At 53.3% G+C, this 25,505-nt stretch overlaps 1 protein-coding gene across 1 annotated transcript in view; it reads right to left on the bottom strand.

Annotated features, from left to right (window-relative positions):
- Positions 1 to 25,129, bottom strand: part of PARP1 (poly(ADP-ribose) polymerase 1) — a 36,710-nt gene extending 11,581 nt beyond the window's left edge. The window contains exons 1-13 of the mRNA XM_059412893.1: positions 24,808 to 25,129; positions 20,339 to 20,504; positions 12,696 to 12,811; positions 11,895 to 12,109; positions 10,310 to 10,409; positions 7,842 to 7,958; positions 7,066 to 7,242; positions 6,125 to 6,269; positions 4,698 to 4,838; positions 3,173 to 3,415; positions 2,945 to 3,013; positions 2,591 to 2,723; positions 979 to 1,174 (exon numbers count right to left, since the gene is read on the bottom strand). Coding sequence (XP_059268876.1) covers positions 979 to 1,174; positions 2,591 to 2,723; positions 2,945 to 3,013; positions 3,173 to 3,415; positions 4,698 to 4,838; positions 6,125 to 6,269; positions 7,066 to 7,242; positions 7,842 to 7,958; positions 10,310 to 10,409; positions 11,895 to 12,109; positions 12,696 to 12,811; positions 20,339 to 20,504; positions 24,808 to 24,927 — 1,938 coding nt within the window. The 5' untranslated portion in view covers positions 24,928 to 25,129. The remainder of the gene's footprint in view (positions 1 to 978; positions 1,175 to 2,590; positions 2,724 to 2,944; positions 3,014 to 3,172; positions 3,416 to 4,697; positions 4,839 to 6,124; positions 6,270 to 7,065; positions 7,243 to 7,841; positions 7,959 to 10,309; positions 10,410 to 11,894; positions 12,110 to 12,695; positions 12,812 to 20,338; positions 20,505 to 24,807) is intronic.
- Positions 25,130 to 25,505: the final 376 nt, after the last annotated feature.

The following is a 25,505-nucleotide window of genomic DNA, read 5'->3' as shown; positions in this document are numbered from 1 at the left end:
CACCTGGGGGGTGCAGGGGGGTCAAGCATCTGCCTTCAGCTCAGGTTGTGATCCCAGGGTCCTGGTATCGTGTCCTGCTTTTCTGTCTGCCTCTCTCTGCCACTGCCTGCTTATGCTCCTATTTTCTCTAACAAATAAAATCTTTTTAAAAAAGTAATAGAAATTATCAGAAGAGCATCTGGGACCCAAAACCACAATCCAACAGAGGCCAGGGCAATGTAATTACATTATTATGCATGCACAAGTGGGCTCAAGGACAGAGGAAGAAGCAGACTCCCTGCTAAGCAGGGGGCCTGACCCGGGACTCAACCCTGGGACTCTGGGATCACGACCTGAGCCAAAGGCAGAAGCTCAACCGACTAAGCCACCCTCTTAACTGTAATAACCTGATGGCAACCCAGGTCCTACGACCTGTGAGGAAAACACGGGGTCAGCCTAGAAGCCACACCTGGAATGTAAGAACCATTTCCCAATGAGCGGAGGGAGCAACTTCAAAGACCAATCCCCCTCATGTTCTCAAAGACGCTACCACGGTCAGCTGAGTTCCTACGTTGCTGTCTGGGTGTGACTCGTGTTAAGGGTGCTGGATCTCCTTCCGAGTTTCTCCGTCCACGACTGTGACTGTTACAATCACGGTCATACTGCAGGGCACTGATCTCTGTGTGTTGAACTGACCTCGCATTCTCAGGCTCAACCCCTTCCCTGCCCCCAGTCGCGATAGAGAAATCCTGCACTTGGGTTATTACTCCACGGTTACGCCTCCGCATATATGTTCCTAGGGATATGGGAGAGCTCCTGCGAGGTCTGTCTGGTTTTGGTGTCGGCCTAACACTGAGCACTGTCAAGAGTCAAGAAGTGTTTCCTCCTTTGAACGCTGGGGAGCACTGACTTGCAAGGCCATCAGGCCCGGGGCGAGGTCTGGCTACTATGATGATTCTTCCTTCTGCTGGAAGCAGACGGCATAAGAGTAGGGATTACCTGGCCGTAGTCGATCTCCAGAGGGTAGAACTTTTTGGGATACTTTGTGAAGTTCTTGGAGTGCCAGGCATTCCCAGTTTTCTCTTCATACAGCTTCATGAAGTGCTCGATGGCATCCTCTTTGGATGGCACCTGCTCTAGTTTATTGCTGCCGATGACGGTGCCCACGCGGCCCCACGATCTGAAGATCCAGTAGCTGTGAGGGCACGGGGTGGGCGGGGAGTGGGGAGAGGAGGATCACACACAGACCTGAGGGCCGGCCGCTCCTGTGCTGGGAGCAGGTTCCCTCCCTGCGTTCTGCCTGGGGACACAGAGCTGTGGCCCCCAAGATGATGCCACGGACACAGAGGAACAAAGGAAACAAAGACCTTCACTTGTGAGGAAATGGAGAGTTGGAACTTTCAAGAACTGCCTTTCGAATCGTACTGGTGAATGGACCCAGAAAGTGTCAAAGCACAGGTTACACTCGATCTGCCAGCCAAGCTCACAGAACAAGCGTATAAATTCTGATTATAAGATAAACACCCATCTCACTCCTCACAGAAGAAAAGTAAGCATCGCTTGGAAGTTTTGTACTCAAGATACACAACCATGAGCGAGAAAACCTAGATACTGGAGCCTCTGGGCTCAGATGCAACGGGCTTGGGCTGGGTGTGTGTGCGTGTCAGAGGCACACAGGCTGAGGCCACTGCTCTTGGTTCCCATGGCAACCGGGGGCCCACACCACTGGCACCCTAGGTGCCACACCGCTTGGCTTTGATGGATTCATTTTTCTTGGTGGAAAGAACGCATCACATAATTTTTACATCACGAAAGAGATGCCCCCTGGGTGGCTCAGTTGGTTAAGCAACTGGTGTCAGCTCAGGTCATGAACTCAGGGTCATGGGATTGAGCCCCATGTCAGGCCTCTCCCTTAGCCTCTGCCCCTACCCTGTGCTTGTGCTCTATCAAATAAATAAAATCTTAAACATTCTCTGCTCGGGTTCCTCCTGGAAACATCTGGGAAGTGCTCTACTGACCTGTCCTAGAGAAGTGTCCAGACCTGATAGCCCACGCTGTCCCTTCACTGTGAAAACCAGTTAAAACTAGGCCACCAGAGCAGGTGATAAGACACAGGACACTGGGCTTATGTCTTCAGAAAACCCAAGTAGCCTACTAGATACATAGGACTTTTGGGGTTCCATCTGATATTCACTTTTAGACGAAAGCCCTGGTGAGAAGCTGAGGCAATGGGAGGCACCTAGCTGCTCGGCGCCGACAAATGGCCACCAGTCAAGGCTTCGTAGGCACCAACATAATGCCCCCTCCGCCAAGGCCACAGCTACACAGCATCTGGTTTTCAACCACCAATTGGAGTCCCAGCAGGGAAGCGGTTTCCACTTGCCAAGAAGACCAAGTCCAGGTTAGCCCACGAGGCTCAGGGACCCTGGATTCCTCAAGGGGCTGCAGACAGAGTGTCTCGAGAGATGGTAGGACAGCGTGTCCTGGGAAGTTGGGGCACTGGATGGCAGGGAGCCAGGCTTCCCTCTGGCCAAAGACCTCCCCACAGCCCTCAGAGGCCCACTCCCTCACAGGGCCACCACGAGGGACTCTTCCCCATCCCCAGACACACCGGCTTTCTCTGTCATCCTCCAGGAGCTGCAGCTTGTAGTAAGAGTTGGTCCCCTTCACGATGTCCACCAGGCCAAGGGTGGCACTGAACACCTTCCCTCCTTTCTCCAGGACGTGCGCAGAATGTTCCAGACCTGTTGCAGAGGCATGGCACCTGGTTTTCTCTCTAAAAGGGCGGCCGATAAGCTCGGGGGGAAGGGGGTCTGCAGGTGGGGGACTCACACCTGCCTGGACACTCCTTGTGGGAGGCTCCCCACAAGGCCCAGGGGAGCCCAAGGAGGCAGGGGTGCGCAGGTGTGGTCCGGAAGCCCCCCGTCTCTGGACCACCTGCCCGCTCGCACTCCTGTGTGCTCACCAGAGTCCGGATCCACAGCGGCTCCACCTTTAAGAGTTAATTTCATTCTCTTCTCAGATTTGTTGATGCCTTGGAAAAGAACAAGAAAGGAAAACAAGTAAAAAAACCCCAGAAAGTCGGGGTGGGGAGGCAGGGTGAGGGGGTGGTATGCCAACGGGTCTAGGCAGTCTCGGCCAGAGTGTCCTGGGAGCACACGGGCCCGGGATCCTGGGACGCCTGGGGCCTCACCTTCCTCCTTGACGGGGCCCTTGCTCTTCTTAGAGAGCGCAGACCCTGACTTTGCTCTTGAAACTGCAGGCTCTTCTGGCTCAGCCTTCACCTCAGCGCCCCAGGGTGCCAGGAGGTGGGCCGAGAGCAAGTCTGGAAGGCTCTTGGTGGAACTGGACACGTCGTGGAGGAAGTCCTCAGACACCACGCGGATGCCGGCCTCGCGCACCTCCTCCATCTTCCTGCTCATCTTGTCCACCTCCTCTGCTCAGACCAGGGAAGAAGAGCCGGAGCGTCAGTGCGAAGCGTAATCACAGCCCCACTGACCGAGCCCCCTCCTTGTCACCCAGCGCCAGGGGGGCCACATGATACGGGCAGAAGCGCCCCAAGAGAGACGGTCCGACAGCGGGAGCAGGAAGGGAGCCCGTGTCCCTCAGCCAGACCCTGCTGCGTCCCATGCACATGACTGGCAGGTGGCTTCCCCCCATGTGGCAGGAGGCCTCTCCGTGCTGCTGATGCTGGTGTGCAGAAGCTTTCCAGTTTGACGGGGTCCTGTTGGTCTGGCTCTGCTCTTACTGTCAGCATCAGAAATCACCAAAACCAAGTCTAGGGGCTCGCTGTTTCCTCCTCTGAGTTCTTTGGCTCCAGGTCTCCCATCCAAGTGTTCGATCCAACCTGTGTGGATCTGTCGGTGGGGCCAGGCAGAGACCTGGCTCTCCCCATCATGAACCTCGGCTCCTCTGCAACAGATGAACTAACCACGTACATGGAGGCTTGCTTCCCGGCTCTCCAAGCTGTTCCGCTGGTCTGTGTGTGTTCTGATGTCAGCCTGTCTTGTTCTGGTCACTAGAGGTTGTGTCACAGTGTGCCATCAGGGAGCGCGAGGCCTCTTGTCCTGTCCTCAGAAAGGCTCTGGCTATCCGCAGGAGCTGCTGTCTGCTCCAGATTTGACAGCAGCGCCGGGCTTTCACGGGGATGGCTTGAGTCTATGCAGGGCACACCTCATGACCCTGACTTCTGGCTCCTGACTTGGTAAATTACTTACCTCCGATTCTGCAAGATTCTTCCCTGGACACTTTATCTTGTGCAGTCATTTGGCATATATTCCAGTTTCTTTGCTCTGCCTCACTCTATGGGTTTCTATCCCTTGACAAAGTAAGTTCCTCTCTGGGTCCCGAAGGACCAACCCTCATGTACGAAGGAGTCTGGGCTCTGCAACCCCTTAGCTTGTCACACCCCACCCCAGGGCTGTGGAGGGGCCAAGACCATCAGTGTCTCTGAGGGCAGGAGTTCAGACTGGCTGAGAACATCAGTCAGCAGCCTTCCACTGGGGACAGAAGACACACACACAAGACATGGCAGCTTTGCAAATATAGGTGCTGGCTTTCCCCCATAAAAGACCAAACAATGCTGTGACCAAAGACACCCATCTGGGAGTGCCCTGCCGGTGTCACACCACACTCAGCGCGTCCCCTCTCCCCGCCAACCTCACTGCCATCCCAGGAGGCATGATACGGCCCTGCTTTACACAACAGATTCAACTCACTTTTGGTACTGATGCACAAGGAGGCCTTGTTGGCCGTGCCCGTCAATTTCCCACCGAGTTTCTCGATCATGGCCTTCACCTCATCCTTGTTCCGTGAGAGTTTCCCGAGAGTCAGGATCTTCATGTTGGACAACGGCTTATCTGGGACGAGAGAACAGTCATTAGGCCATAAGGTCTCAGGGACACCTCAGCTCCCCTCTGACCAGCATCCCTGAGGGAAAATTCTATGAAGATAGAGGCCCAGGTCTAGTGGGAAAGCAGAGGACAAGACAGCACAGCAGGCGGAGAGCCTGTCCCATCCCTTGGCATACAGAGGACCAGGCCAGGGGAGAAGCCCCACGATGATGCTGCCCCACAAATGGGCCAGCCTGGTGAGTGGGGTTCCTGGCATTGCCCCACAGGTAGAGCAGGAAAGACACTGTGGGGACCATGGGGCTGCCAGTGGGATGGGAATAGGAGAGGGAATCACGTGAGCTCCCAATTACTTTTACTCTTTTCCCAATCTAAAAATCTAAAAATAATAATCCAATCTAAAAATAAGCTACAATTTCTTATATGGTATTTATTAATTAACCCCATCCAACAAATCCATCTCCTCAAGGACAAAGCTTCAGTAGGTAGGACACTGAGCAGATGACAGATTCCAGGCACAAGGCAGGACCTGGCACTTGAGGCCAACACGGCCCCTAGACCAGGAAGGCCCACGACAGAGCTGTGTCTATCTGCAGTCCTAAACGAGAGTCCTACACGCACTCCTAGACCAGAACCTGGAGGGGGACGTCCCTGTGAGGCCAAGTCAGCGCTGACCCCAAACCAGCAGCAGGTGGATTCAGAAGACCATACGTACACATGAGCTTGTGTACACACACACATACACACAGTCAACTCAGAATGACCAAACGCATGTGCATGTGTACACACACACACACACACACACACACACACACAGAGTCTTCCCCAGGAAGAGGTGGATCACCATATTTAGGCTGACTCTTGTCCTCCACCCACCAAACTGTAGCCATCCTCAGACTCCGCCACGTCTTGGAGTGAACAAAGGCAGCGAGTATCTCCAGCAGACGGAAATCCCCAACCGGTCTCACTCTGTGTGCTGGTGTGTTCGCACTCACACCAATCAGCCCTGCTCTGTGGGCCTGGCACATGGCAGGACTATGTGCGCCAGAGCCCTGAGCCTCACATTAGTCTCAGGATGACAGACATGGGGTCGGGGTGCCAGGAGGCAGGGAAGCAAGGTCTATCATGCAGGCAGGAGGACACTCAAAATGTCATTTCGGATCAGGCCCACTGGCCCTTAAGAGGCCACCTCTCAAGCGCCTTCCACCTGCCACGGGGAGCAGGACTGACACAGAGGGAGACCCTCCCCCACTCTGGTCAGGGTCCCCCTGCCCATAGCCAGCCCCAAGCTGTACCTGGCGGAGTGGAGCTGTTCACACCAGCAGGCGCCGAAGCTGTGGAGGGCGGGGCCGCCACCACTGGGGCACTGGTCTCAGGGGGAAATATTCGGTCCTGCTTTTTGATCTTCAATTTTTTGAGGTAAGAAATTTCTCGGAATTCCTGAAGAAATTGAACTTTCAGTTAAGAAACCACTTCTTGGGGTGCCTGGGTGGCTCAGTGGTTAAGCCTCTGCCTTTGGCTAAGGTTATGATCCCAGGATCCTGGATGGAGCCCCCCATTAGGCTCCCTGCTCAGTGGGGAGCCTGCTCCACCCACCCCTTCTCTGCCTGCTTCTCTCCCTACTTGTGATCCCTGTCTCTGTCAAATAAATAAATAAAATCTTAAAAACAAAACAAAACAAAAAGAAACCACTTCTCCTTAGAAATAACCCCCCCCCAGAGCAAAGAGGATCTGGATCGTCTACTTCTCACGATCAAGGGAGACATGCACGGCTGGCGTGTCAAGGGGGCTTAGTCAGTCAAACGTCCAGCTCTTGGTCTGAGCTCAGGTCACAATCTTGGGGTCGTGGGACAAGCACGGCCTGGGGCTCCACACTCAGCAGGGAGTCTGCTTGGGTATCTCCCTTTCCCTCTGCCCCTCCCCCTGCTCTCTAAAATAAATACATCTTAAACCCATGTGAGGCATCAGTATTCAAGTACATGGCACTGCAAACTGTGTGTTTGCAGCGGTTCCAAGTATGTAACAACACTGGCATGCATGGGCCGTGAACAAGGTTTTCCCTGAAGACAAATCAACGACACTCAGACTCAGTGGACAGTATGGCCAGGGTCCCTCCTGGGTTGCGCACGCCTACATGGCACTGCAGTTGTGGGGACTCGGAGCATGGACAAGCCCAGAAAGTGGGATGGCAGTGCTTATCTGCTCAGACCCCAGAACCCACCCTGCTCCTGCTTACCTTAGGGGTCACCCAGTCCTTCCGGCTGGGGGTCTGGGTCTTGACCATGCACTTGGTCCAGGCGGTGACGTCGCCTGTACAGTAGTAGGCATCGCTCTTGAAGACCAGCTGGCCGGAGCACTCCTCGCAGGGAAGGAGGGCACCGAACACCATGCCATCTGCCACGCGGTCCAAGATCTGAAGCCCAGAGAGGAGAAGCTACAGGAAGGCTACTCCCTAGCATGGGCAGACAAGCACTCGAGGAGAGAGGAGAGGGCTCGTCCTGATATGGACTCCCTGGGGCTGCTGGTCTACCCGCAGAGCTCGGGCTGCTGTACCTCAAGAGACCTTCTGTCCAAACGAAGTACCACAGCCCCCGTCCCTCAGTGATGTGGAAGGAAGGAGGATCCAGAGCACCCCCTGCTCCTGTGTGAGGAGCCACGCCAGCTGGGGAAACCGTGGGGTGCTAGCGGTCCTCCTCTCATGAGGGCGGCTCCACGCCCTCCAGACCTGGCAGTGTCTGAGCCTTAACATGTGTGGCATGAACACACCAGGCAAATACACAACCCACCCTAATCTCCCCCAAATCCTAACCCCGGGGCTGATGTATGGGGAGGTTTTCCTGTCCTGGACATGGCCACCATGCCACAGAACTGCGGCCTTTCCACTCTTCCCAATCACCACTAGTGGGCATCCCACTGGAGGGCTTCCCATGGCCCGGAGGCACAGCACCAGCACTCAGGGACCCAGCCACCTCCCGCGTCTCCCACATGTCCCGTAATGCGAAGGCAGCTCACCGCTGACTCCCCAGAGGGCACTTGCTGCTTGTTGAAGATAAGCAGCTCCTTCAGGTCGTTTGTCGAACACACTTTCTTTAGCTCATCCTTGATGCTCCATATCAGCTCGTTCTGGGCCTGCAGACAGAGCCAGGTGGCTGACAGACCAGCTCTGTCCAGAGACCCCACCAGAAGGGGCTCCCCGTCTCGCTCAGTCTCCACGGGGGTCCTTGTGCGTCAGCTGGGCTGCACCTCCAAGCTGGTCTCCGCCACAGGTACGTGGCTCAGCCATGCTCTGGGGCATCCCAGTTCTACCCGGAGCATGCTGTCCCTGGGACCACCCTTCACAGACAGGCCTCCCGGCGCATGAGCCCATTGGTCCCAACACCTGTACCCAAGGACACCAGGCATGGCCATTCTCCAACCCAAACACGGGTGGGGACAATATCCAAGCACCCCCCCCCCCCCCGCCCTCAACTGCGTATCCCACTTAGCACCGCATGGGAGCACATCTGCGCTTCTCAGGACACGGAATTCTCCATCTCGGGAGCCATACACACAGTGCCTCCCCCTGGAAGCTCTGAGCATCCCCACCTCGCCAACACCGTGCCCAGGCCGGCAGCAGCCTCCTCCCTGCTAGGGTACCCCCCACTGCAGACTACACTCCTGCAAACCAGATGTAAAAATGCCAGCCCCACTGACCCTGCGGAGTCGCTCTCCACACGAAGAGTGGATTTTAATGGGGTCCTTTTTAAAGATTTTTAAATTTTTATTTATTTATTTGACACAGAGAGAGAGAAATCACAGGTAGGCAGAGAGAGAGGGAGAAGCAGGCTCCCTGCTGAGCAGAAAGCCCGATGTGGTACTCGATCCCAGGACCCTGAGATCATGGCCTCAGCTGAAGGCAGAGGCTTTAACCCACTGAGCCACCCAGGCTCCCCCAATGGGGCCTTTTAAAAATACTTTTTCAGTCATCTCTGCCCCCCAAATGGGGCTGAAACTCAGGAACCTGAGATCAAGAGCTGCGTGCTCTCCCAACGGGCTAGCTGGGACCCTGGAGCGAGGAAGATTTTAATGCAACTAGTGAAGCGATAGCACAGCGCACTTGTTCCTATCTTTGCGTACCTGCCCCGCACCCACCTGAGTTGTGCTGCCAGTCACAGGGTGGGGGAGTATGGGCCGAGTCCCGTGGTACAAGTTTCAATGGGAGCAGTGGAATCCCACCACCTGCTCAGCTAAGGCCAGGCTGGTGAGGCCCAGGCGGTGGTAGGGGTAGGGGTGGGGTGGGGAACATCTGCATTTTTTATGTTCCTTTCATCCTGGATGATGCTTGACAGAACACCACACCCGTGAGGAAGTGCAAAGTAACACCAGCCACAGCCTTACTACAGCCAGATTTGCAAACAGATCTGCTGAGGGACAATCACACCAAACTCAGGGTTCTCACCAAGCAGCTCCAACCAGGTCAGAAACTGATTCTGATTTTTGTGCCATGGCAAAACCCGGATCCTCTCGTGGAAGCACCACGCAGGCAGAGAGCAAGTTCCCATGACAAGACTGATGCCGGTTCTCCGCAGCTTCCCAGTGCCCTTACAGACTCCACAGCCGCAGATGCTGCGCACCAATGTGTGTGTCAGCACCAAACATCCAGCATTTTCTGACTCATCAACTTTACTGATTCCATGCCCACATCATCAACAGGGTGCTGAGTATCTGTGACTATTGACTTGGTCAACGGTTCTGTCTGGTTTTACCACATGCCTTCCATCGCTTCTGCAGACAAGAGCTCTCCACTAAAGAACTAGGGAATAGCCCCGTCTCTTCCAGGCCCCTGTGTGTCCCCAGCAAGTCTGGCACTCCACTAAAGAACTATGGAATGGGGGTGCCTGGGTGGCTCAGTTGGTTAAGCAACTGCCTTCGGCTCAGGTCATGATCCTGGAGTCCCAGGATCGAGTCCCGCATCTGGATCCCGGCTCTACCAGGAGTCTGCTTCTCCCTCTGATCTCCCCTCTCATGTTCTCTCATGGTCTCATTCATTCATTCATTCATTCAATGAATAAATAAACGAATAAATGAATAAATGAATGAATGAATGAACAAATAAATAAGTAAATAATCTTAAAAGAAAAAGAAAAAGAAAAAAAAAGCACAACTAGGGAACATCCGTGACTCTTTCAGTCCCCTGTGCGTGCGTGAACTTAACACTGTGTGCGGTGCGTGCTAGAGGCCCTCCAGGTCTAGGATGGCATGCTGCCAAGAGGCTGGGGACCAGCTGGTCCATCCCCTGGAGCCCAAAAGCGGCTCTCCTTGAAGCACCAAGGCCTCCTCTGGGGGTAGAGGGAAAGCTGTGCTATCTCACCACTGCTCCCAATTTCGGAATTCTTGGAGGTCTCATTGAGTGGGATGCACATGCATCCTGGAACTTTCCTCCCAGGAGGCCGACAGAGAATTGAGGCAACTATTGAGCAGACACACAGCTCAGAGCTCACCTTGAGGGCCTTCTCAAGCCTACTATCCCTGTCCTTTTCTTTTTTAGATTTCTTCTTGGCCACTTCATCCATCCCGTCTACCTCGTCGCCTTTCCTCTTTCTGCGAGACACGGGAGAAAAAGAACCATCAGAACCCTGGAACCAGCGACTCAGGGGACGCAGGAACTTCCTGTCCCTGTAACTCCTGCCTGCAAGGCCCCGCATGCACATCTTGCTCTACTCCCCGGAGCTCAGGGTCTGCCCGGGCAGTATTGGTGACAGGCCCCACATACAGCACAGTTTACTTTGCTTCCGAGGGGTGGCCCCAGGGCCTTGGAAAAAGCCTACACCTGACATCAAATCTCCCCATGTATCTCTTGACACAAATGAAGCAGCTAGAAGGTTCTGGCAGGGACAGTGACAGGTTAAGCCCATAGCCGAGGGGCAGGGATTGTAGAAGGATGAACCACTCGTGCCAGGGTTGAGCCTTTCAAGCTAAACCACAGGGCTGCTCCTGGTGCGGTTATCCAAGGCTGGACTACACTGTCATCCCCCCCAGCCACGGGAACAGGTCCCTGCACACCTGGCTCAGCCCTCACCTGACCAGGGTGTGGGATGCACAGGGCAGTAGGAAGGATCCTCAGAAGTCATGGTGGTTAAGGGTCTGCTGCAGCTGTCACAGACCCAGCTTCAAACCCCTGCACTTTCCCTCATGCATGAACGGAGAACCCACGTGCCTTCCAGAGAGTGACTTGACCCCATTAAGCACCCAGCACGATGCTTGCCGCTCTGTTACTGCCCCATTGATGCTGGCTATTGCCATGGCACACAGGGGAGCTTAGGCCTCCCTGCACACACATCACAGGCTGGCCTGACCTTAATCCATGCCCGATTTTCCAGTTTTCCTGTCTCCTCCAGAGCTGCATACGCTGTGCACGAGCTTGTGTGTGATGAAGCCAGGTAGCACCTGATAGCGGCTTGATGATGGGAAGGTGAGAATCACCCCAATCCCAACAGTCCACAGCTGGGCATGGCCCTGCCACCCTTCCCCTGCTGTGCCCATGACCCCAACTGACTCCAGACAGGGGCCCAGAGACCAGCAGAAGGGACAGGAAAGAAGCGCCCGCCGACTCCAGATTGGCTCCAACTGGACTTCCTGTCCTCAATGTTGGCGCCACAGAAACCCCATACCATTCTGACACTATACCAGGGGGCTCCTCATCCACAGCTCCCCTCCTCCCGCCACGATCCTCCTAGCAACAGCAGAGACCAACGCAAGATGCCACAGGGACGGGAAAGCAAGTGATGCAAAGGTCCCAGGAAATGCAGTGCTTGGCCCGGGCACGGGGAATACTCAGGGCCGGGGGTGCTGGCAGTGGCAGCTAGCTGGTCCTGCCGGTCTGTGGATCAGAAGGGGAAGAGGGAACAGATGGGCAGGAGCTATGGGAGTTACAGGACCATGCACCCAGGAGGGGCAGAGCGCAGCCATAACCATCCTTCACTGTGCACTCCTAGCTTGCTGCAGGTCAGCAAAGAGAGATGCCAGAATAGCCTGGAATCTGCAGGGTCTACCCGGGGCCCTACCCCCATGACCCCCCTCAACTACCCTTCACTCTTGACTCCTGGGAGCTGCTTCTTCAGGGTTTCCTTATCCTCTGCTGCCAGGAGGCTGAAGCCCTTGAGCTGGCTAGCGCTGTACTCAGCCCGGAAGCCCAGCTCCTCCCTATTTCTCACAAAGCAGTCTGGGTGGTACCAGCGGTCGATCATGCCCAGCTGGGGCTTCTCTGGGTCCAGCATCTTCTTAGATAGGCGGATCTGGCCCTGCAGGAAGAACCACATGTGGTACCAAGAAAAGAAGAGTGACGGCGACATCAGGGACTTGGGGAAACAAAGGTTAGCTGGTACCAGCCAAGGGGCCTCAGGCCCACACCAAGGGCACTAGAAGGGCTGCTGGCAGCCTCGGACTGCTTTCTGCTGCCAAGGACTGTGTGCCAGCCAAAGCCTCAGTGCCCCCATTTTAAATGAGGTCAACTCCACCCACCCACCCAGGCACGTGAGGACGCGCAACCTCTTCCCTGAGAACATCCTGCCAGGCCGGAGCTGATGCAAGCAGAGCTGGCCTCGACCACTAGCTAGGATGCCATCCTGCAAGCCCCCACCCCAGTGGGCTTGTTCCCCCACCGCCGTGGCCCCCAAACTACAATTCTGTGCAGCCTTGGAGACCAGGTTGGGGACCCCAGGCCTGACATTCTCAGGAGCTCCGAGCCTGGGAGACATTCACTGAAGCTGAACCGGCAGCACTGGGCTAATCTCCACAGCCCTGCATCTTCTCTTCTCTGGACACTCGACAAGGCGGCTGCCAGACAGCCAGGTGGCTCCAGTGATCAAACCCCTCCCCTGGGCTCACCTTCTCAATCTTCTCCATGCAGCCCTTGCACGTGCTTCTGTTGGACTTGGCGTACTCGGCCGCAAAGTCAGCCAGCGTCTTGTCCGTCTTGCCTCCGCCTCCATCCTGGCCCTTGCCTGAAGGATGGAGCATAGCGGCGCACGCTCAGCTTCAGAGTGGCCACAGAGAGCCCGAACCCCCCAAGCCCTGGGACACCTCGTGCTTGGGCAATTGTGACTGGCCCAGCTCTCTGGAGTCTGTTTCTAACAACTGTGGCTAATACAGCTGCTCTTCTGGCAAGAAAAGACGACCCTTCCTTGGATAGGATCTTGAACAGCATGGCACCCAAGGGTGCCAATCTCACCTTCTGGCTCCTTCCATTACTGCCCCCCCCCACACACTTTGGACAAAGTGCTTGCTTCCCGCTAATCATGAAAGCTGCGTCCTCCACAACATTTGAACTACACCTTCTGATTTCCAAGATCCTTCTAGGCATCAAAATTACATGCTGAAATTAAAGGTTTTTTTTTTTTCTTTTTTTTTTTTTTTTTAAGGGGTATCTTCACACAGAAACAGGAGTGCAAATAGCAATCACGCAGGGAGGTGGCATTTCTCAATGGGAAAGCTGTGGGGGGAAAGCTGGGGTCATTCGGCAGAGAACCTTGGGGACCAACAGCTAAGCACCTGGAACAAAGGAGTCTTTTCTTACAGAGAAGTGAGTCCTAGACTGAAAGTTTCTGTCGTAAGATCAGGAACAATACAAGGCCTTCTTCCCCCACATCTACTCAACACTGTCTTGAAGGCTCTAGCAAGTGCCACTAGGGCAAGAAAAGGAGACAGAAGGTGTAAGTTTGGAAAAGAACAGGTAAAGCACCTCTACGTGTAGGGACAGGACTGCACCAGCAGAAATAAAAAAAACTACTTCCACCTGTAAGTGAATTGAGCAAATCTGGACGAGGCAAGGTCAACATAGAAAATGTTCCTATATATGAACAATAGACATTATGAAAGGAAATTAAACCATACTCCTATTTAAGTAGCGTTTTAAACACATAGAACACTTAGAAACAGATTTACCAAGACACACAAACCCTCCCAGGAAAGCTTCAGGCCGGTGTGAAGTTAACAAAGGCCCAAGTTAAGTGGAGAGATACTTCAGGTCTATGGACTGACTGACCCAACCAGGTAGCATATCAATAAGCCAATCCCATTTGACACCCCACCCCCCGATTCCAGGTGATGCTAATCAAAATCCTAGGGAGCCGGTTTGGGCAAGAAATCCGTAAGTTTACCACAAAATTTGTAGGGAATAACATAAGACCTAGAAAGGTCAACACAATATTGAAAGAGAACAAAGCTGAGTGAGTGATGGCACCATCTGTTTACTTTGGAACTCTGATGGGGAGGTAACCACTTACTCCCTCCATACTATGTGATTTCATGATGTCCCACAAAGTTGTAGGAATTAGGGACAGTGAGATGCTGGCAGACACAGCAGCCAAGGGGGATCAGAGTCCAGAGACACACCCAGCTATGCAGTTATGTGTCTTAAAGTCTTCGCAAAAATGATAACGGAAACAACATGGTACCCACCAGGAAGAAATAAAAAACCACCCCCTTCTCCCACTTAACAAAAACGTTCAACTGGAAACCAAATATGAACGCCAGGATCACCAAACTTCCAGAAGAAAACAAAGGAGGGTATGTCACAGTAAACAGGGAAGATTTCTCAGAAGGTGGACAGCCCTTATTAAAAAAGGAGAAAAAAAAAATCAACCACTACTCTTCATAAAATGTCAGTAATTAAACAATGATAATACCCAGAATGATAAAAGGTATTCACGTTACCTATCTCTAATAAGGGACTTGCACCTAGAATATTTTTTTTTTTGAAGACTTTGTTTATTTGACAGAGAGAGATCATAAACAGGCAGAGAGGCAGGTGGGTGGGTGGGGGGAAGCAGGCTCCCCGCTGAGCAGAGAGCCTGATGTGGGACTCATCCCAGGACCCTGAGATCATGACCTGAACTGAAGGCAGAGGATTAACCCACTGAGCCACCCAGGAGCCCTCGCACCTAGAATATTCCAAGAACTCCTACAACTCAAGAAAGAGACCAATACCAACCAAAATCACGCTGAGTTCTCACTACACTCCTATCAGGAGCAAATACCGAAGCGTGCCTGTGCCAGGTGCTGACGAGGATGGGAACTGGTACAACCCAAGGACAGTCTGACAGTTTCCTGAAACAGCTGAACGGACATCCACGGACACTCTACCGCTCCATTCTTAGGTGATTGTCCTGGAGAAACATGACTGCGTGTCACGCAGAGATGCGTACACAGACGTGAACAGTTGCTGTATTTGCACCAGCGCGAGGCTGGGAACATAAGGTCGGTTTAACGGTGATCTACTGCAACAATCATCCCTCAGCAATCCCACATGGTGACAAGCCAGGCAGCCTGTGCCTCACAGGCCTTGTGCTGAGTGGAAAGAAGTTATGGGAGAAGCAAAGTTCCTTTGCTTCAGAAACCCTAAGTCCCGCAAAGTTAATCCAGAGCCATGGTCACCCAGGTGGGGAGGGTAACTGAAGAGAGGGCGCAAGGAACTTGGGGTGGGGGGGGACGGGGACGGGAATGTTCCCTAACTTGACGGGATACAGGTTACATGACTGCCCACATCTGTCAAACTCACAGAAGTGCATGTAAATCATTTAAAAAATCCCAGATGAAGAACGGAGAAATAAGAGCAGAACCAGAAGCTGCAAATGAGCAGACAGACATTGATCACAGAACGTTCAGTTCAGGATAAAGCTTCAGTACAGCAAAACACACAAACGTGCTTCAAACAAATACGTCAAAGGGCAGGCTGGCTGGTTGGTGGGCACACACAACTCTTGATCTAAGGGTCGTTGAGTTCGAGCCCCATGACAGGAGTAGAGTTTACTTAAAAAAACAAACCCCCCCACAAAACTATGTATTTTAAAAAGTCAAAACTGGCAAATATATTTGTAAAACAGAAGACCATTCATATTTTGTTTCATTACAAAAAAACACAAAATACCCTAAAGGATGAGGAAAGGACACCTCCAAATACCAAATTAGTAAAACTGACTACCGAGCGTGACAAAGCATTCCACCCCACCAGGAGCCCGGTGAAGAGGAATGGAAATACCTGATGTGGGGACCTGTCCCTGGGGGGGTGCCCATCTAAGGGCCCCAAGGTTTCTGGAGGGCAATCAGACACAAACACAGAAGGCCTCAGGATGGTTCATGTCTTCTAGCAGCTATCTCTCGGAATTAAAGAAATAGCTGGACAGCTACCCAGTGTGGACAGAAGTTTGAAGCACCTCTATCTGCAATGTAGCAAAAACGGATGACGGTGCGGCCTCAAAAGACCGGCTGTCTGGAGCTGAAGCCTGGCTCACTGGCCTTGGCCTGGCCTTGGGGCCCATCAGTGCATCTCCAGGGGACATGGGCTATTGCACAAGGGTGAGAGGACAGTCATGTCAAGGGTCGTGAATGAATCACAAAATAGAGCAAACTTCAATAAACGATAAATACTACATTAAAAAAAAAGATTTATTTGACAGGCAGAGATCACAAGCAGACAGAAGCAGGCAGAGAGGTGGGGGAGGAAGGCGCGGGGGTGGGGGTGGGGAGCAGGCTCCCCGCTGAGCAGAGAGCCTGATGCGGAGCTTGATCCCAGGACCCTGAGATTATGACCTCAGCCAAAGGCAGAGGCTTAACCCACTGAGCCACTCAAGTGTCCCACAAATACTACATGTTTTTAAAAAACTCACAAGACTTAACATGAAAAGAGTAAGTGTTAGGGACACCTGGGTGGCTCAGTGACCAACTCTTGGTTTCAGCTCAGGTCACTACCTCAGGGTCTTGAGACTGAGCTCCAGGCTGGGCTTTGAGCCCAGGGTGGGGGGAAGCCTGCTTGAGAGTCTCTCTCCTCTCCTTCTGCCCCTCCCCCACTTACGTACTCTCTCTAAAATCAACAGATCTTACAAAATAGTAAATATTCTACTGTAAAATCTAACACAGAGGTCAACATCACTAGGAAAATGCGAATCAAAATCACATGAAAGAACACCTCAGGATGGGTATTATAAAAAAGGGAAAACACACACACATCCTCAGATAAAAGAGTGCCAGTGAGGACATGGGGGACCTGGAAGGACCCTGAAACCTGAATGTCGCTGGCGGGGTGCACAGTGGCGCAGCCCCTGCAGAACACTGTGCATCACAGGTCGACTACGAGCCCCGGCGACTCCCAGGGAGGGCAGGGAGCGGGGTCTGGACCAGGTCCCCACACACCATCGTCCACGGCAGCACAGTCTGGAACTGCCCCAGTGCAGAAATGACCCACAGGTACCCCAAGGTGGGGGACCGATAAACTGTGGCCTACCCAAACTGTAGTCCATGGCACGGACAACCCTGAGCGAGACAAGCCAGGCCCAGGAAGACAAACCCAGCACAACTCCTGGCACAGGAGGCACCCAGGAGCCCCATCCAGACAGAAATCAGCATAGGGGAGGAGCCACTGTGAACCGGGCAACGAGTTTCGGGGTGGGGGGAAGGTGAGAACATTCTAGAGAGGCTCAGGCTGACAGAGCGCATGCGGGAACACGGCACCGAGGGTGGCGTTCCCGTTATGTGTGTTTTTCCACACACACAGTGACAGAGCATTTAACAAAGTGACACTTAGAAAAAAACAAAAAAACAAAAGAACAAAGTGACACTTAGAACCCCATTTCTGCAGGAAAGAATAAACACAGCACACACATGAATCAACTATTTTAAAAAAATTCCTAGGGAGACATCCCACAAGGCCGATGATCATCATCTTGGAATTACAGGATCTGGTAAGACATAAACTTCCTGGGTGTCTTTGTCCATTAAATCAGTCTCTTTGGATATAAAAATCCTTAGACAACTACAAGGTATCATTATGTTAACTTTAGGACTTAAGATGTTTTGCAAGAGAAACAGTTACAGCAAACTTACCATGTTCCATATTATAAAATTATCTACTTTAATACACATCAATTGTAAGTAGATGGGACACATTCCTAAACGGACTAACCACTAACCAGAACACAAAAGGGGAAAACTACCACAGAACAAAACCGTGTCCCCGCTGCCCTCAGTGAAAACAGACCCGCTGGCTCTCTGAACCGTTTCTCAGCAAACTTGCTGTTTTTATTCACGAGTGTGAGCGGCGTCACTGACCTCTCAGTTCCCACAGACCAGCAGTAGCGGGACACAAACCTGCGGGGTGCCGGGTGGAGGACACAAAGAATGGTGCCGCCCAGGGACCAAGAGCTCTGCCGGGAAGGACTGCGGCCGTTCCCGCGACAGCCCAGAGGCACCCAGAGGCACGAGAACAGGTTCAGCGGGGTCCGCTTCTAAGGTAGACCAACGAGAACCCAGCCTTAGGGTTCTCATTTTCAACAAATGATGAAAAACTATTTAAAATGTACAGGCATCTCAAGCAAGTTAGGTTTGTGGGTATCAACAAACTGACAAGTCAGAGGACCAAGGCCATCCGACTTCAAGACTTACTTACCATCAAGACAGGTACCAGGAAAGACAAACTGATAAACAGACCAGAACAGACACTGCGGCGACACCCGCCCCCCCACAAGGTCACTGACGCCTGACCAATGAGCAAATACAATACAGTGGAGGAAACACAGAATTTCCAACCAGTGGTGAAGTGGACATCTGCACACAAAATGAATCCAGACCAAGACTTTATCTCCTTTACAAAATGTAACTTAAAAGAAAAATGCCACATTGTAAAGCTCCCAGAATGTGACGCAGGAGAAAAACAGCTGACTTAGGTATGGTGATGACTTTTAGATGCAACACTGAAGACGGTCCAGGAAAGACAGAACTGGTCAGCTGGACTTTCCTGCTCTGTGCCAGACACTGTCGAGAGAATGAGAGAGAAGACGTGCCACAGACACGGAGAAGACACTTGCAAAAGACAGAGTTGATAAAGGACTGCTATCCAAAATAGATGAGCAACTCTGAAACTCGGCACTAAGAATATGAATGACAAACGGCAAAACATCCAGATTCCTCCCCAAAGGAGAGATGCAGACGCCAAGAAGCACATGAAAAGATGCTCCACATCATACGACATCAGGGGATTGCAAATCAAACCAAGACACCTCCTGCACCTATCACAACGGCTAAAACCCCGACAATCACGGACACCACCAAACGCTGGTGAGGGCAGGGGGGGCGGTGAGGAATGCAAACTGGGGCAGCAACTTAGGGAGGCAGTTTGCTGGTCTTCAGAAAATGAAACATCTACCCAAATGAGCTGAAAACCTATGTCCACACAAAAACCTACACGTAGGGCACTTAGGTGGCTCAGTCAATTATGCATCTGCCTTTGGCTCAGATCATGATCCCAGGGTCCTTCCATCAAGACCTGCATCAGGCTCCCTGCTGGGCGGGGAGCCAGCTTCTCTCTCCCTCAGTCATTCCCCCTGCTTAAATGCTCTCTACTTCTGTCAAATAAATAAATAAAATCTTTAAAACAAAAAAACCCTACATGTGAATGTTTAAGGCAGGTTTATTTATAATTTCCCAAACTGGGAAGCAACCTAGATGTCCTTCCACAGGTGCGCGAGAGACCACGGTCCATCCAGACAATGGAGTATCATTCAGTACCACAGAGAACTGAGCCATTGAGCCATGAAGAGACACAGAGGAACCTGCAACGCCTGTTGGTTTCTAAGGGAAGAGGCTGCATATGACTGACCCCGAGCACAGGTGACACTCAAACAAGGCAGGGGCTGGGGTGCGGATCCCCTTGTGCACTGAGAATCCGTGTGTAACTTCTGATTCCCTTGAAACTTATCAATAATAGCTGGCCGTTCCCCGTAAGCCCCACTGACAACCCACAACTAACATACCCTCTGTCACATGTGTTCCATGTAGTATCGTTCCCCCGATAAGCAGACGACGGAGAGCAAACCATTATGGGAACAGAAACGTTCACAGCCCCCTATGGGACTTACTGAGGAAGAAACACAAAGAAGGAGCTTGCACAGTTGAAACCTGCTCTGTCCAAACTGCACACCACCTGAACCTGTAACACGTACCCTGCCGTGAGGGAACCCTGCAGCTGCGCATTTGGGGCAACGATGAGGGCTCCATGTAACCCCCGGATCACTCTAGAGTGAGACAGGGAGAGGCCCTGCCTGCATGAGCACGATGCAGATGGGAACACTCTGCACTTTCTGCTTCATTCTGCTGTGAACCTACAAGAGCTCTAAAAGAAAGTCAATTAAAAACAAAAGTGCAAAAGATTCAAAAGCTTCACCACTGGGGTGCCTGGCCGGCTCAGTGGGAGGAGCAGCAACTCCTGATCTTGGGTTTGTGGGTTCAGCCCCACGTTGGGTGCAGAGGTTACTTAAAAATAAAAGAACAATAAAAAAACAAAGGCTCCATCAGCAGCATCTTAACAAAATACCGTGCCAAAGGCAAGTCAATGAGGCAGCTCGGTTATCCACGTGTGCAGCTGGAAAACATGAGGGGGGGGGGGCAGCCGAATGCTCTCCCAGAAAAGGCCCCCTGCGGAAGCTGCCCAGTGGGGGAGGTGGGGGGTGACAACAGCCACCTCCCTCATCTCTACACACCTGTCACACCTCCAGCCTCTGCGGTCTTCTTGACTTTCTGCTGGTCGTCCCACCTGAGCTCAGAGAAGCCGTCCACCTCTACGTCGGGGTGTCGGATGGAGTGACCGACCTTCCAGAAGCAGGAGAAGTGGTACCAGTGTGGGACTTTTCCATCAAACATGGGCGACTGGAAGAGAAGAGAGGGAGGTGAGCGAGCAGCCTCAAGCCCAGCTCTCAGCCACTGTGATTGTGAGGCCCTTCTTCGCTGAAAACCCAGGACAGCAGGGCCCATGTGCCTCATGTCACTTGAGAAAAGCCGTGAGCCAACGAGAAATGGCATCGCCACCCAGATTTCTTAAGCTCTGCCCCGACAGCGGCTCTTCAGATGTGGCTGGGGAACAGTGTTGCTCCTCAAAGGAGCTCTGCCCCACGGGCCACATGCCTCAGTGACATGACTTCCCTCCCAGGACCATGGAACGCACACAAGATCCCCATTCCGTGACCCCATCCTGCTGCACCTGCGTGGGAGGCCAATGACTGCCCCCGTTGGGCCTAGGTGGCCCAGAAAGGGCTTAGTGCCTCTGGCATCAGAATAACGAGGAACAAGTCCCAGATAATGAGCAAAGCAGAGAAACCATGTCAGGAAACCGTGTCAGGATGGCGCAGCCGTGCCAACATGAGTGGAAGAAACTTCTCTGAGGGCAAACGACCTGGGGATCTGTGGACAGCAGCCTCCACGGTCTGGAGCTGGAGGGTCAGTGGGCATCCCAGGAAGCCCTGTCACAGGGGAAGGTGCTGCCCATCACGGCATGCTTCCTTTCTCTTATGATGCATTCCACTCGGGTTGTTCCTGACGCGACAGCTGTAGGCTCTTCTCCTGGGGACACTGCCAGCTCTGGGCTCCTGGGGCCCGAGCACCCTCTGGCCTCAAGAGCAGATGGTGATGGTGACCGGGCAGAGTGGGACAAGCACCACATTTACTCAGTCCCCGGCATCCTTTGCAAGCCATCACGGGTACCCTCAACTGCCTCCAGGTAGGGCACCCCCATTTCACAGGTGTCTGCAGCAAGTGACTCCGTCCGACTCACATCCGACAGCAAGGTTCTGTCTGCTCTCTGTGCTGCTTGGCAGAATGAGCTCCTTAAAAACACACACATGGTTCTGACCAAAGCAGAGGCGGCTCCAAAAATCTGCTTTTACAGGAAATAAAGCTAAATGCCATGCAGATGGAATGAAAAGTATTAAAACAGCATCAAACATGAACCACCACGTAGGAATATTCAGATGGGAACTGTCGGACAGAAGAAATATTCTGGAAAAACAGTGACTTCTTCCACATAGCCTCTTCCCAGGCTGTGAGTCTCCCCTTTCTCAGCGTAATATATGCAGAAGGAAGGTTCACCCCAGGGCACTACGAGGACTCCCCAGCATCAAGCAGCCTGGTTTCCCACACGGCGGTCCCCTCGGCCCAGAAAGCTCCACAGCCCTAGTCAGCTTCCCAGAAGGATCCTCCCAGGTGAGAACAATCCCTCTGGGCACTGATTCCGTCAATGCCTGTGCCCTGCACCGGGCTGGAAGCTGCCTCCATCTTGCTAGCTTCGGGCAACACCTGCTCACAGAAGGTAGCTGGACTATGGACACCCCAAGTCCGGAGATAAGAAAAGACAAGAGAAGGATGGGGGAATTCCTGCTGGGGAAAAGACTGCTCACTCCCAATAAACAGCATTTCCAAATGGACTTGTGTCAAACTTCCGACGAGGCAGGCAACACCTGCAGAAGCGTCCGCCATCTTGCTGTACATTTGCAGCGCCTTGTACCTGGACTCCTCCTGCCTTGGTGCCCGCCCCCCGCCCCCTGTAGCAGTCGGGTCACACACAAGCACAGGAAGGCACGGAACCCAAATGCCTCTGCCTCACACTGGACCTTGTGGCTCTGGTGGGAACCCTGGTCTGGGTGCTGTGTCCCAACCATTAATGCAGTGTGGGGTGACAGAGAGGTGCAGCCCAAAGGCCTACTCATAATACCAGCTTGGGGTCTGTAAGGGCTCCTGGTCACGCTTGAGAGGAAGGACCCCTGAACAAACCCAGGCTTTACCCTAGAACTTGGGAGTGACAACCATGTAGCAGGAAAGGAACTGGAACAAGATCACAAGACTATGCTTCTATTTGGCAACTTAAGACAGCAGAATCTCTGTGTACTCCTAACAAAGACCCAGCACCTACCAGGGAACTGGGTCTTCACTCAGCGAACTGTTTCCTTCTGTGTAAAACAAGCCAGCCCACTGCCCACCTACTCAGAGACAGCATGGAATGCCAGTTAATAGCATGAGACCCCACTGTGAGTCTGCTGTCTGCCTCAAGCCCTCCCAAGACAGAAGAACGTAGGGCCCACCCATCCAAAGGCTGCAAGGCCCCTTCGGCCCCAGGAGACTTCCTCAGGGCACACCACCCAAAGATCAGGTATCTAACACTCAGAACAATCCTCCCATACAAATGTAAAAGAACGTATTTAAGTCCAAGTAGAATAATGGTTTCGTTCTTTTCTGGCCTCGGGCTCTGCCTACAAGACCAGACTTTACATTATGAGTTAAAACTCCACCCCCAAATACAGTTACAGAAAACCACTTACTTTTAATAATAATTTCTTTCACCATCAGAAGCACCAGACTAGCCCTCCTCTGTATTTGGCACACAGGCTGCACTAAGATTTTGTCTGTCCCTCCCGATAGGACACAGTCCTCTCTGGCTGACTAGTGAAGCCCATAGATGTGCCTTGCTCGAATTTAAAAACACATCGTAGAATACACGAGCTCACAAAATAAACTAATTAGACTGAAGTAATTACCAAATTATTTAAAAATTCGGTGGGATACAGTAAGCTTTAAAGCACGAAGTAAGACCTTAGCACCCATTCTAACTACAGTAAACTTAAAATACTGATGAGCATAATGGATGACTTTAAGAAATCCCCAAGTGCAAAGCAGCATGAAAACACCTATAATTACCACTTCTTACAAAAATCACAGGTACCTCTTTTACTTTTCTGCTTTTACTCTGTTGCTTACACACCTAATTGAAGTAAGTATTTTATTTAGAGACTAACGACTACAGAAATGTAAACTCCTCTAAACCCACCGAATGCCACCCCACAGATTTTAAGTCAAGCACTCCTATACTGAGAAAGGTTCTCCTTTTTGTTATTTAAGACGAGGGGCACCCGGGTGGCTCAGAGGATTAACTCTCTGCCTTCGCCCCTGGTATTGGGCTTTCTGCTTGGAGGTGAGCTTGCTTCCCCTCTCCCTCTGCCTACTTGTGATCTCTCTCTCTCTCTCTGTCAAATAAATAATAATAATTAAAAAACCTCTAAAAAATGAAATAAAATAAAAAACGTAAATTCCAGGAGAGTTAACAGTGTGACAAGAGGGAGCTTCAGATCAGGCAGCCCACTCGTTCAGACTGAAGATCGGAGAACCGAAATGGATCCTACCCTGGAACTCAGTGCCTGATAAACATATAGGGTCAGCAGGCTCCGGGGTCCGGAAGGGGGCCCTCCCTGTGTCACTAGTACCTAACAGTGCCTAACATGCTCTGTGTTCCCTGAAGGGTGGTACTGCTTGGCAGGTACTGAGTTAGGCCCTCAGGATACCAGGACCAGAGAGCCCCAGTCTCCAAGCACATCTAGGACCCACTCTGCTTCACTTGGTAAGTACTGAAAACCCAGAGAGGACTGTCTGGACTTTCCTAACACTCACTGCTGCCTCAGAGAAAACCAAGTTACCTTGAGCGAGGGCACTGAACTCCCTGAACACGAGCTTCATGTTGGGGAAGAGTAGGACGGGGCAGGGGAGAACCAAGACTTAACGGGCAGACAGGAGCACACTGACAGCGGGAGGAGGGCCTCAGACACACCGCCCAGGCTGCACCCCTATCTGGGAAGCCTCAGACACCCGTCGGGAAGTCCCCAGTGTGTCCAGAAGCCCCAATGAGCAGCCCCCTCCAGCCTCTCTTATCCAGACCCGACAGCTGTAAATGCCGCGCGAAGAGAACGCGCCTGGGAGTCGGGAAAGTTTGGGGAAAATAGGATTTCAAACCACGAATTGGGCTAAAAGCAAAGGCACTGTACAGAAATGACACCGGCTGGTACAGTTCTGCATAATTAAGAAAAAACTGAAAGTAAGCGGACGTCGAAGCCACAGACGAAAATAGTAAAAAAAGAAAAAAAAAAAAACCCGCAGGCGCCGGTCGCCATCATCAATGTAGGACAAAAATCTCCCAGCACGAGGGAGGTCAGAACCAGGCCGGCTTCGGAAGCCCAGGCGCGCCTCTGCCCCCACCCCCAAGAGGCAGCGGGGAAGGAAGCAGCCCCCACCCTGCAGCAGGGCCCCGAGCCGCACTTCCCGGGCTTTCGCGGGCTCCCGGGGGCGTTCCCTCCCCCTCCGCCGGCGCCCCTCCCCCCTCGCCCCCCGCCGCGCACAAAGCGGCCGCGCGCACCTGCACCATGATGGCCATGCGCAGCGAGTCCTTGGGGATGCTCTCGCTGCATTTCTTGCAGGACGCGCGCCCGCTCTTGGCGTATTCCACCCGGTAGAGCTTGTCCGAGGACTCCGCCATCGTTCCCTCGCGCCGCCGCCGCTCCGGGCGTCCCGCCCTGGACACGCGCCGCCGCCTGCCGCCCGCCCCTCGCTCCCCGCAGGCGCCCGAAGGCCCCAAGCTGCTGCTGCTGCTGCTGCCTCCGCCGCCGCCGCCGCCACGGAACACGCCTCGCTACCCCGCCGCTCCCCTACCGACTGCTGACGCCGGGCCGCGGGCACGCCCCCCGCGCACGCGTCCTGGGGCACGCCCCCGGCGCTCGCGTCCTCGGGGCACGCCCGCCGCGCTCACACACGTCCTCGGGGCACGCCCCCCGCGCACGCGTCCTCGGGGCACGCCCGCCGCTCGCGCGCCCTCTGCCGGCTGCGGGGGCGGCGTTCCCTGGGTGCCTGCGGCTGCGCTAGCCGGGTGGGCGGTGGCGGGGCGTGGAGCGAGCTCCGCCTCCTCTGCGCCCTGACCCTCTGCGCTCGCGCGGAGAATTCCGCCCCGCCCCCGTTGGGAGACCAGGCGGGCGGTTCCCTGATCGCGGCGCGGTGCAGACTTGGGAGTCAGGGTCTGAGGCTCTGCGCCCGCCGTGTCCCGGGGCCGGTGCAGACCTC

This window comes from Mustela nigripes, chromosome 10, assembly GCF_022355385.1.
Source record: "Mustela nigripes isolate SB6536 chromosome 10, MUSNIG.SB6536, whole genome shotgun sequence".
NCBI classification, from domain to species: Eukaryota; Metazoa; Chordata; class Mammalia; order Carnivora; family Mustelidae; genus Mustela; species Mustela nigripes.
This window is presented reverse-complemented; position numbering and strand designations above follow the sequence as displayed.